The sequence below is a fragment of the Solea solea genome, chromosome 15, assembly GCF_958295425.1.
Source record: "Solea solea chromosome 15, fSolSol10.1, whole genome shotgun sequence".
Classification (NCBI taxonomy): Eukaryota; Metazoa; Chordata; class Actinopteri; order Pleuronectiformes; family Soleidae; genus Solea; species Solea solea.
In genome coordinates, this window is record NC_081148.1 from 17,164,296 (window position 1) to 17,176,363 (window position 12,068).

The following is a 12,068-nucleotide window of genomic DNA, read 5'->3' on the forward strand; positions in this document are numbered from 1 at the left end:
ATAGGTTGAAAAAGCAAAAGGGATGATTTTGTAATGTGCACAGTAAGCTTTAATGGTATTTGCAAAACCCAGTATGTCCCATCAGCAGTATCTATTTTTTTCTTAGTTTATTGGAATAAATCCATACTCATTCACCCCCTCCTCTGAATCCACTTATCTGCATCTCCTCTTGAGCCTCTGTTTGAAATGATCTTGTGTGACAAGACATGTCCTTCACTACACAGAGATAATTATCTCCCCACTTTGAATTGGCTTCCCCTCTGGCCACTCAGATTTAAGTCTCATTATCCTTTGGCTCACCTGGACAGCGTTGGTCGCTGCACTTTCGGACTTCTTCTCCATTGCCATCACACTGCTGACCAGTCACTGCTGCCCCCTGACACACTCGTGCTCGCCTCTGCCATCCGCCATCGCACGACTTTGAGCAGCCACTCCACGGGCCCCAAGGATTCCACTGGCCATTAGCTGAAACAAAAATCACTCTCAGTTAGAAGCAGATGCTTTCAGACGCATACAATTAGCAAATGAACTCACAGAATATTGGATGACATTGTTTTTTTTTTATATGGAACACATTTAAGCTTCCAATTAGGTTGCAGTCTGTTATTATCACAAAACTGTACAGGATCTCTTGATATCTGAATAATTAAGAGACTGTGTGTTTTATAGGTAGAGAAGGTGATCTCCGAGTGGTGATTATTTGCCTCGCTTAAATATTAAAACACATTAATGCTGAAGTTTTCAAAAAACAGGCTGCATGTTTTATGTCCTTGTAATGAACACTGTTAAATCGTGCATTAGACAAAAAACAGATGTGGCCCCTTTAGCAATGTAGTAAATCACATGCCCTTGTCTGAGCAGAGAGGTACAACACCCAGTGAGCAGGAAACGCACTCTACACTCATTTGAACCTCCACTTACCCCCTACTTCACACATGTGAAGGTGTTTCATGTCCTACAGCTAACCTCTGTCAGATCTGCTTCCACAAGAAAAGGAGACATCAGAAACTGCCGTGTTCTGCTGGGTTTAAGAATCAACAAGAACCAGAAGATACTGATCCCCTGTGTGTTTCAAAGAGCTCAATGTGCAAGCGGGGCTAAAGAAGTTCCTCCATGTGATTCACAATTCTGGTCAAGCCTTTATTGTAATCATTAATTTAACAAAATCTTGTTTGGTTTCGTTTTTGAAAATAAGGTTGTTGCATTTTAGCACACTGAGTAACTCAAAGATGTACAGTATTTCACTCTTTCTTGAATAAATATTGACTTCATCTTCAGTGGTTTAAGTTTCACACACCTTCCCACCACACTTGCTCATCGGCGGCTTAGACTGTCGTCTCACTAATGTTTGATCTCTCACCTTAGAAACAAATCAGAATTGCTAAAAAGGTCTGGCTCATTAAATGAATAAATTGTATAATGCATCGTCCCACTGTGAGGAAAACAATGGCATCTCCTGCCTCATTACCATGCGCACAAATTAAAAATACATATTCAGGAGCATTTACCAGTGCTTTAGTCATGCAAGAGAGCATAAGGTTGGCTCACTGGTTATGCAACATTCCCACTGATTTTCAGCAATTGCAGAGGAATCACTTTGCTGCACACATGCCAGTGTAAGACAAAAAAGAACAGCAGTTTTTACACTGCTTCAGTGAAAATTGCATCAGGAGATTATAAGGGTGCTCAGGCCCTTCACATGATCAAGTCAATTCAAAGCCGGATGGAGACCATAAGCTGACATCTTTAAGCCTCTAATACATCTATGATGTTGACAGACAGTTTGGACAGATAACCCCAAAATCATGTGAAATGCATCAGTATAACTGGATTTCACAAATCCAATTGGTATAGCATGGCCTTAAATATTATTTTTTATTCTTACAACACAGATTTTGTTCTTGCTACAGAGGGAGAGAAAGAGAACAAAAAACCCTGGCTCAATTAAATCAGACCCCATATTTAATCTTACATTGAGTTTATGTGGGTTATTACGGCACTCATTATTTTAATAATCTTTATTGCTACACGAGACTGGGGAGTGTTTGTGATTTGTCACACGTCACATCATGGTTTTAAATTTAGACATAAAATCGGACATAGAATTAGGAGGCTCAGGATTTTACCTGTGCAGTCAGGATTATGGCACTCTCTGCTTTCTGCCCAGTGACCGCGACACTCAGATCCCCCATGGGCGGCTGCTGAGCACTGCCTGGTCCTCTGCTGAGTGCCATTGGCACAGGTCACCGAGCAATCGCTCCAAGAGCTCCACTCCTGCCACTGTCCATCCACTGAGGCACCAAACACAACCCAACAAGCATGTCCCAAGTGGAGGGAAAAGAGGGCAGACAGATATGGTAGGAGATATTTAGATCACTATTTCCTCTCAGACTGAAAACCAATAAAACATTAAATGAAAAAAAAAATCACATTACTAGTTGCAGATTTTGAAGAATTGGTTTGGTTTTAAACAGGTTAAAAGATTTCTGAGAAACAGCCTAAGGCAACATGAAAATAAAACATTGTTTGTTACAGTAGAATAATTTCATATGAAAAATTTTGATTATTACTATGTTAAATGCACAAACTGCAGACACTATTTTCTGCCTGCCTGCCTTCCATCTTCCATGTCAGTGCAGACAGGAACCATCTGGGACTGAGCGGTTTTCACTGAGTCTGTAACCTGCCGAGCCAAGCTAACATTTACTGTGTGGAAAAACTCATCATCGCTAATCTGCTTACCACTCACAGGCTATTGCTGGTAAGTGATTTGGACATCAGTATCACAGTATTGACAGAGTTTCCTGAACCGCATTATAGCGTAAACACTATTACTTTAAATGCACCACAAAATGCCGTCCTTTTTTTACTCACCTCTGCAGTATTGTATTGATTAATGATTTCTAGCGCATGTAAGTGAAACTGTTACTATCCTGAGGAAATCAACTGCTAAAATGATCAATTTTTTTGATGATTTTCATCACTTATGTCCTGCCCATCTTCTTGCCTTCAGTGATAATTGTTTTCAGTCTTATTATTGATAGAGTAAGAGAGCAGACAGATTATACCTGGGCACAGGGCTATGTTGCAAAGCTTAGTCTGGGTCTCAGGTCCATCACAGGCCCTGCCTCCGTGCTGGGGAGGGGCACACATCCTAGTCCTAGTGCGATGCCCTCGGCCACATGTGAATGAGCACAGGCTCCATGGTGACCACTCCTCCCACACACCGTGTACTGCGGACACAGAAAAGGCATCAGGCCTAATCAATGTCTCTGTCCCTATACTGTAGCATAAAGAAACCCGTAACAAACTGCACGGAACCATGAATGAAATAAAATCAATCAAAAATAATTAGGAACAAAACTAATGTAAGTGAAATCCCAGAGCGTATAGACAGTGTGTGGCTTCACAAGGTCTCATCCACAAGCATTAGTCACCTCCATGCATTTAGCGTTGTTTGTCATGTAAACAGTGACAAACGCTGACCTACAATAATGTTTCATGCAGAGGTAAATTTATACAAAATGGAATCTAAAAATATCAATCTCTCATTTGGAGGTTTCACAAGCCATGCGTTTCTAAACTATGAGTCTAAGAGGGACTATAATACCAGTGATTCTTCATGTTGTTGTTTTTTTTAACCAACAATCATTTAGCAAATTTGTCTTTACACCAACGTAACAATTGTAGTTAAACACGAGAAAAGAAAGCCATAACCAGGACCTCTGCATTACCAGATTTTATATTTTGCATCGAAATGTTCACTCGGTAAAGGTCAGCACACACAGCCCAAATCCAAGAGGAAATGTATCATATATCGGGTGAAAAAAAAGAGATGTGTTTTATATACCGTCGCCTCATTAGATACATATGTATGGATAAGTTTTTCTTTATCATGTATCATATTATTAATTTGGACACTTAGGTCATTGTGTAGCGGCAAAATATTGAAAATTCACTTTAAGGGGTATAGATATCAGAGTTTTTCTTGAGTACCATAAGCATGTTTCTACTAAAAATATGTGTTCAGCCATGGAAAAACCGGGAACAAGTCTCCCAAGGGGCATTTTGAGTTATTTACAGATTCTGAAAGTGTGTTTTCTCAGCTTTCCAACAATGTCTAAACCATAGAAAACATATTGTAGCTGTACGATGAGTGTGTTCTAATCAACTACAATAGAGCACAGGGGACTGCAATGAAAACAATAGGCTGAAGCTTGGGGCAGCTGTGCATGTACATACAGTATATTTGGACTAAAATAGATTAGATGAGATGAAACTTTGTTTTCAATGCACAAAGTACGAGTACTGGGACGACAACATGAAGTGGCCCTCTAAACATGACTTAAGATCTTGCAAATGCTAATTTGTTTGCATTGATGTTTCCTCTTTTGAGAGGTCACTGTCAACAGCTTGTGCAGATGCTTATCTGAAGATGCTGCAGAACAATAAATAGACCTTAGTATCTATTGTTGAGTAGTTGGATCAGGGAATCAGGATGATGTCTGTCCCGGCCTATGTCCCCATAGCTTTGATGCTCTAAGGAAAGTGTCCTGTGGTGGCTGAAGCATTTACTTTGAAAACTTGAGTCACAGCTAGCAACTATGAAAACGGATTCAGGGATTTGTGTGTGTGTGTGTGTGTGTGTGTGTGTGATTTTCTTTCTGCTATGATTTACAGGCACGGCCATGAGCAAATCGCACTGTGCTGCAAGGTGAACTTCTCCGACCAATACAAGATGGTGGCCAAGAGCAAATACATTTGCCAAGAGGGTTTTCACTCAAAGCGAGGGTTTGGTTGGCCTTCTCACACATTTGAGTGAGTTTTGAAGTTTTTTGTTATCCAACCTTACACATCTAAGAAATGGTTTTTGAAACTTTCTGATTCACCGAGTTTTCTGAATCAATACTCCTAATGTCAGATAGTGAGTTTTTTCTTATTGAATCATCTGTGATATATATATAAAGACGGATGTTTCTTGTCAAGTTCTTTTAGAAAATGACTTATCTTACTTGTACCCATGGGATTGTGTCTGTAATTATTGTTTTTGTTTCGGGTCAGCTTTCCTTTTGTGCTATAACTTTTTTATGTTCGAACAATAACGATAACTATTATTAAAACAGACATGCAATCACCTCTGCTGATACCAAAACAGCAGGTGTTTAGTACAACTGATATGTTAGCATTCGTGATTCTATTTGTTATATTATATCAATAAGAATTGCCCCTTAAAATGCAGGATGTTGTTTCTTGTTTAACTCCTTGTGTATTTTTATGAAGTGCTTATATAGGCTGATGTTATTATACGTCTTAACACCACCAACAAAACAGTTAATTTTTCAGATGTGTCCCTCGAACACTTAGCCTACATCTGAAGGAGCTGCATTATAACTGTGCTGTTGACCTGAACCCATTAATAATGTGTACACGAGCCACACCTTTAATCTGGGCGACATATTCCATGGCTGAAATAATCACACCATGATGTACCATCATTTATCATGACAAAAGAAATTGTGGCTGCTTCTACATGCTTGGTAAATTTCCCTTTTGTGGCACTAATGAAGGATTATCTTATCTTTTCTCATCTTGTCTTGTCTTATCTAATGCTTTGGAGTACAGACCACATGTTTGCACATGAAAGGAAATATTTCATTATATATACATATACATTTGTGGCAGTGAACCAATATTTCAGCAAAAAGCAAAGGGGTGACTCTTTTATGTCAAGTCAAGTCAGTCATATATAATGCTGCCATGCTGCATTATAATAAAAAGGAGATTTTCATACTTGTTGGAAGTAAAGATGTGATGCCACACAATAATTAATCTGAGTATACATAATGTGTTTTGTAATCATGGAACAAAAAAAACCCATTCTGACCCATTTGAATTTATTTAATCTAATCACAGTCGTCACAGACTGCACTATAGTCCCTGCCCGAAACAGCTTGGGTCACAAACTTGTTTTGGTGGAACATTTTCCCATTGCCATTTCAAAATTGTCTATAATTCACATGAAAGAAAATTACTTAAAAAGATGTATGATGACTGTGAAATTGCATCTTTCAGTAACAATCTGCAGCATGTAGTATGCAAGATCAGAGAGTTGGCTCGTATTGTAACCTGCGGCAAAGGGGATTTTTTTTTTCTTCTTCTGAAAATAAGCCGGATGTGCCACCTAAATTAGGCACCCAATGGGAGACTCATACCCACGAGCTACATCCAGTGAGTAAGACTAACTGTGTTATAAGAAATAATAAATGTTAAAGCAACCCTGAGCATCTACTGCCGAGCAACAGCGGCGTCTGCTGCATCCTAATTAATCAGAGAGGGCTCACAGTTCTGAACATTTTAGCTGTTTTCACATGCAGAAAACAAAGCTCATCAATCACTTCACCGCAGCTCTGATTCTGTAGCCCCAGTAACTGCACTGAAACACAGCAGCACGGTGTATGTTCATAAGTCCATTTTATAGTGACTTTTTTTTGCTGGATATCAGAGACGGTTGCTGCTGTCTTTTTTATATGACAGTTTAGCGATGCTCTCTTTTCACCTGATTCTAGTAATTAAAGGTCGGTGTGTAACATTTATTGGATTTATTGGCAGAAACTAAAGATACCCATGCGTGTATTGGTATGGGTGTATAATTTAAAATATAAATAGCTTGATTTCCATATCATTAGAATAAGACAGTTATATGTACTTTAGACAAGGGCCTTGCTTTGGGAAAAGGGAAGAGTGAATGGAGAAGTCCTCTGTTTGCTACAATCTACAGCCTCACCATTAGATGTCTCTTAATTCTTACAAATTGGATCGCATCATTCAATCATAGAAGGTGCGATCTCATGCGTGTTGCATGAGATCACACCTTCTCAACCAGCTGCATAGCACAAAAAATACACGCTTTCAGGGCACAGAGTGGAAATGAAAGCAGCAACATATTCCTTATTGCAAATCACTGTAATTTCAAAATGATTGTAGAGCTGTTACTTTTAAGGTCACATAGCTGTGTAATGTACAAATAAAAGAAAGTAAAGCTCTCCATTTCGAAAATGTAATCATTCCCTGCTCATTATAATTCTTGTTTACATGTGTAGTGTTTAGGAGTCTTTGGTTGATGCATTTGAGATGGTGTGATAGCAACAATTAGTTGTTCTTATTTCTAAAGTAGAATTATATTAAATTGTGATACTGACCTCATAAAATAATGTCACACTAATTCTGCCTGGGCATTGCATATTTGCACTGGATGTACTGAAGAAAAAAGTCAAATATTAACAGAACTGCTGCAGACTGAACTGCTGTTCTTCATAAGAAAGGAGAAGATGGAGCCACTGGTGCAGGTTTTAATGAAGGGCTTCTCATTTCTTTCCTAAAATGCAGATGCAGTGTCCCAGAATTTCATCAAGCTATGTCTTCGGTGACAGTGGCAATCGGGTGAAATTCCTTTGAGACTAAATTTATGTGTCTGTTCAAGCATACTCTCTTTTGGAGATATTCTCATAACTTGGCTTTCTCCAGACATGTTGAAGAAAGCTGATTGATCAGTCTGCCTTTCAGAATATTAGATATAGACTCTGTTTCCTGTGGCACCATGCCAGGTGGGATTTTTTTTGGAGCAGTTTGCTACTGCAACTGCGTATGGTTTGTGCTATATCAGCTCTATGATCCCAGTTTTAATAAAAGTAAGTGGAGAGAAGCATCATGGTATTCCTGATATTACAGGCAATGTAATTTATCAACACTGCAGGACTATAGTATATTTGAAATAAAATATACTAAAATCTCATGAGACAATGTGATAAATTAAGAGCAGCGACATTTTAGAAATGAAAAAGATTGTCATCTTATGACCTTATTTCTTATTTTCTCTAAAAAAAAAAAAGCCCAAAGAGTCCTGTCTCAGTCAAAGTCTTGTCAGAATTGCTTTGCAGGTTTCCCAGAGTTATTTGATGATAACTGTTTCTGCTTCATTATGTGAAAGAAACTTGTGCATCCACAATTAGCCACAGGCAAACATTAAGGTTTTGAGATTAAGCACAGACGGTAATAAACTTCCATGGGCAGCTCTGTACATTATGATTCTAAATTATATAAATAATTCCTAATGCAAATTTATGCATATACCTGGAATTGGGCTGTGCAGGGCTTTTTTTTTTTTTTTCTTTTTTCTAAAGAGAAACTAGAGATTTAATGCTGTGTGAGTTAAATATTAATGCCAATAGAGAAGTCTCACCAAGGCTGATATTTAGAAAGTATTTCCTGGAATAGTTCATTCTCCTCTTAGCATTTAGAGTTCATTCTGTTTAAAAAACTTTCCTTCATTTACACGTCACATCTAAAAGTGAAGCGCAGAGTGACAAAAGGAACTGACTGAACCTGACTACAGAATCTAATTACGACAGACACCTCTTTGTCTGAACAATTGAAAATGGCGACTTGTTTGAAACAAAAACCTGTCCAAATGGATGTAGTCGGACACACATTAGCCCTCTGTAGTTAACAGTCAGAAAAGCAAGTGCTGATACCACACTACCACTGACTCATCCGCCATACACTCATGGGTTATAGAAGACGCCTTGCAGCGTGTTTAAAGGAACGCTGTCAAGCTATTTTAAAATGCATAGCTGACCTTCAAGAAGCGAAGCTGATGACATATCAGTATCTACCGCTCCCAGAGCTCCATGCAGAACCACATATCATTAAACCATTTCACTGCTGATAAATTGCCCAACAGTTATATGGGATGGAGAACACAAAAGTGAATATGAAAAAAAGACATTCACAAATAAACATTAAAAAAGGAATCATCAGATTAGTATTAATAGTTACACCTACAGTAATGGTAATAACACATTCTTTAATAGAAACATTGTAAAGTTTGTTAAAAACATTGCAACACATTTCCCTCCATGTAAACAACAGATGAGCAAAACATTAATATTCAAGAATCTGCGGCTAACACTACCTGGACAAGGGGCAGTGTTATTGCAAACCCTTGATTCTCTTAAAGGGCCGCTGCAGTGAGTTCCGTATGGTGAGACACATGTTCTTGTTCGCACCTGCGACCCTTGACCGCATGTTACAGAGCATGAGCTCCACTGGGACCACTCCTCTGCACCTGATTCACCTGTGTGGGAGAAGGGTGACACTAGTTAAATGCAGCAATATGGTCCTTGGGCAGGGCTAACAGGGTGAGGTTGGGGCAAGGTGGGCGGGGTAGATTAAATTAGGAAGAGGCCAACATAGTTCATGTTGGGTAGAAATGGGGCCTTGGGAATTTACAAAAACACTATTGTACATCCTGTACTAACTTTATGTGATCTTTGATAAATACTGAATTGGCGGCATTCATTAATTTTGACTGCTGATTATTTATATATGCCGCCAACAAAGTGTTTTGTGTCCGCAATCACTGGGAGTTACAGCATCAGCAGACATCTTTATAGTGTGAGATTAAAATCACATTTATGCAAAGATCACAAAAAAGGCTTAGCAATGATTATAAGGATGATTATAGTAGACATTGTTGTATCTAACCGTTTCACTTCATTTAAACATTTATGTATATAATCGTGCATTTCAATGAGACCCAATAATAACATGTTTTTTAAAAAAAAAAACGTGTGAAAAGCAGCTCAAACAAAAATGAAAGTAACCCATAATAACATGGTGACATGCAAGAAAGACAACATCAGAGAAAATAAAATGGATTTTAATGGGTGTTAGTTAAGAGAGAGAGAGAGAGAGTTCTGAGTTATGGATTACCTTGCACTGCAGCAAACTATCTAGTTTCCTTGACAACAGTGGAGCAAACTCTTTGTTTTAGATGATGGCTTGAAATTATTTCCTCATCTGTCTTAACCAGTGAAGTCATAGCAATGGGGGGGAACTGAGAAGGTACAGTATAGCTGCTTTTATTCAGCAGGTCACAGCTACTTGTATGTGTGTGAATGTATAACATTCAAATTCCCATTTGAAAATATGGCAATCAGGTTTTGAAATAAACGCTTCACATAAGCATATTGTTATTGGATACATATTTTGTTTTGTAGTCAGTAGCTGTTTAGGTTACATTAAAATATTAATAAGAAGAAATGGCATTAAGCCTTTCAATCTTCATGGCCTAAAAAAAGATAAAACAAAGTCATGAAGCTGAACATTATAAAGAGGTGGTGAGTGAGTTCCAACGCCATGAAAAGAAGAGAATTGGTGACAAGTTAGTGGGCAGTCAGATCCCTACATCAGAGTTGTCACCAAATAATTGATTACCGTTGATTATGCTAAACGCTCAGGTGAAGTATTCTTTCTCTTTGAGGCCTTTTGTCTATGAAGAATCATTAATTGCAGAGAGAAATGTTGTCAATTGCAGCTCTGAATACATTTATGTTATCTGAAGTCATCAAATCACATTTGAATTTCTGAGCACAATATGCTTCAAAGTAGTTTCCCAAATAAAAGATGTTTTGTGAAGAACATACATATTCAGCCGAATAGGAATCTAAACCCTACTCTTAATATTTGCAGATCATAAAATAGACTGAAAGGTGGATCAATTTGTTAAATGAGGCCATACAGGGAGAGTAAATTGTGTGAGAATGATGAGAAACAGAAGGGCACAATGCGACGGGACAGGGAAACAACATATCTCCAGCTTGTGTAAAATGGAGTGGTGTTAATGAGTATATGTTAGTACCAGTTTGTGACCACAGTATGTATGTATGTATGGAGTGTTGCAAAATAAAATGGCAATGAAAGGATTCAAAAAATATGACAGCAATTCAAATTGAACAATACATGAAAAAAAAATGAAAACATTTTCCAAAAGTAAAAAATAATTAATAAATAATAATCTCATTAACATCTAAACACTTAGATTTAAACCCACCCGTAAAAAAAAGAAATCTCTAAAACAGATTAAAAGCAAAAGTTCCCAAATAATGGGAGGAAATTAAGGTTCTGCTTTAACATTGCTGTTACTCATTCCAATACTTTGTAATTCTATTAAAAATGCAAAAGTGGCATGTTGTAAATGTCATTTATTTGAATGAATGAATTTAGATTTCGGCGCTTTATGCTACATTTAATTAAGTCACATAGCTTCATTTTATCTCTAAGGGCAGAATCTATCAGTTCAACTTTTGCCAAGTATGTGTTTCATATTTGGCTGCGGGGGGTGAGTTTTTCATCAAATGACATTTAATTCCTCACGCCTTGAAGGAAACTATTAACTACATCAGAGCCTTCGTTTTAAACTTGTGTTTAATTTACGCTATATGAATATACTGTTTGGTTTATCCAACTCAGTATGTGACAAAAACAAACAGACCCACAAAACCCAATTATGTTCTATAGTCAAAGTAAATACTGCGATATATGGGGAATTTATCTTCCTATGAGAATGAGTAAGAAAAAATAATAATAATGCAAAAACATTTCCACTTAAAAGTACAAGTGCAGTGCAAGAGAGAGCATGCATGATGAAATTAAGTTTCGTTAACAAAATAAAGAAATATAACTATTGTATTACCAGTTTGTGCCATAAATTTAGCAGATTCAGCTTGCTCCTTCAGGGCCTTTGTGTCATGAACTGATCTTGGCCGCTGACTTTTTACTGTATGCTCTCCGATCATTCCATATTCTATGGGACAAAATAGAGGTTGATATGAAAGCTAGGCTTAAACATGATCTTCTGAGGGGAAAAAAAAGCTTATTACAAACTGTTTTTCAGAATACGCTTGAAACAACCGCAGTATATGGCTAGAAACAAAGACCACACAAGTTTTGTATTTAATTTGTCCTTTACTTTAGGGCATAGAACAATGCAACGGATTTATAAGGGTGAGTATTAAGTATTAATTGAGCTTGGAAGCACAGCGTAGACACATAGCAAACATGCAAATAAACTCACATTGTTTTCTTAAGACACTAACACTTCATCAGACCAGCTCCCTCCCTCCCTCCCTCCCTCCCTCCTGCACACCCAGAAAAGAAAAGAAAACAAAATGAAAGTAAAAATGTGTAAGCCATCAGAAAGCCACAGAGGAGGGGGGTCATGGACATAG

At 37.8% G+C, this 12,068-nt stretch overlaps 1 protein-coding gene and 1 long non-coding RNA gene across 7 annotated transcripts in view; one reads left to right on the top strand and one right to left on the bottom strand.

The window, feature by feature from the left end:
• The window catches only part of adgrb3 (adhesion G protein-coupled receptor B3), a 100,954-nt gene that overhangs the window by 49,141 nt on the left and 39,745 nt on the right, over positions 1-12,068 (bottom strand). For 5 of the 6 annotated variants that reach the window (XM_058651670.1, XM_058651669.1, XM_058651667.1 and 2 more), the window contains exons 3-7: positions 11,534-11,644; positions 8,972-9,133; positions 3,069-3,233; positions 2,127-2,291; positions 301-465 (exon numbers count right to left, since the gene is read on the bottom strand). In XM_058651670.1, coding sequence (XP_058507653.1) covers positions 301-465; positions 2,127-2,291; positions 3,069-3,233; positions 8,972-9,133; positions 11,534-11,644 — 768 coding nt within the window. The remainder of the gene's footprint in view (positions 1-300; positions 466-2,126; positions 2,292-3,068; positions 3,234-8,971; positions 9,134-11,533; positions 11,645-12,068) is intronic. The other variant, XM_058651671.1, reaches the window with a different exon arrangement.
• On the top strand, positions 149-5,163 carry LOC131473986 (uncharacterized). Its single transcript, XR_009242258.1, has 3 exons — positions 149-2,357; positions 2,640-2,761; positions 4,681-5,163. It is a non-coding gene; the product is annotated as an uncharacterized LOC131473986 (long non-coding RNA).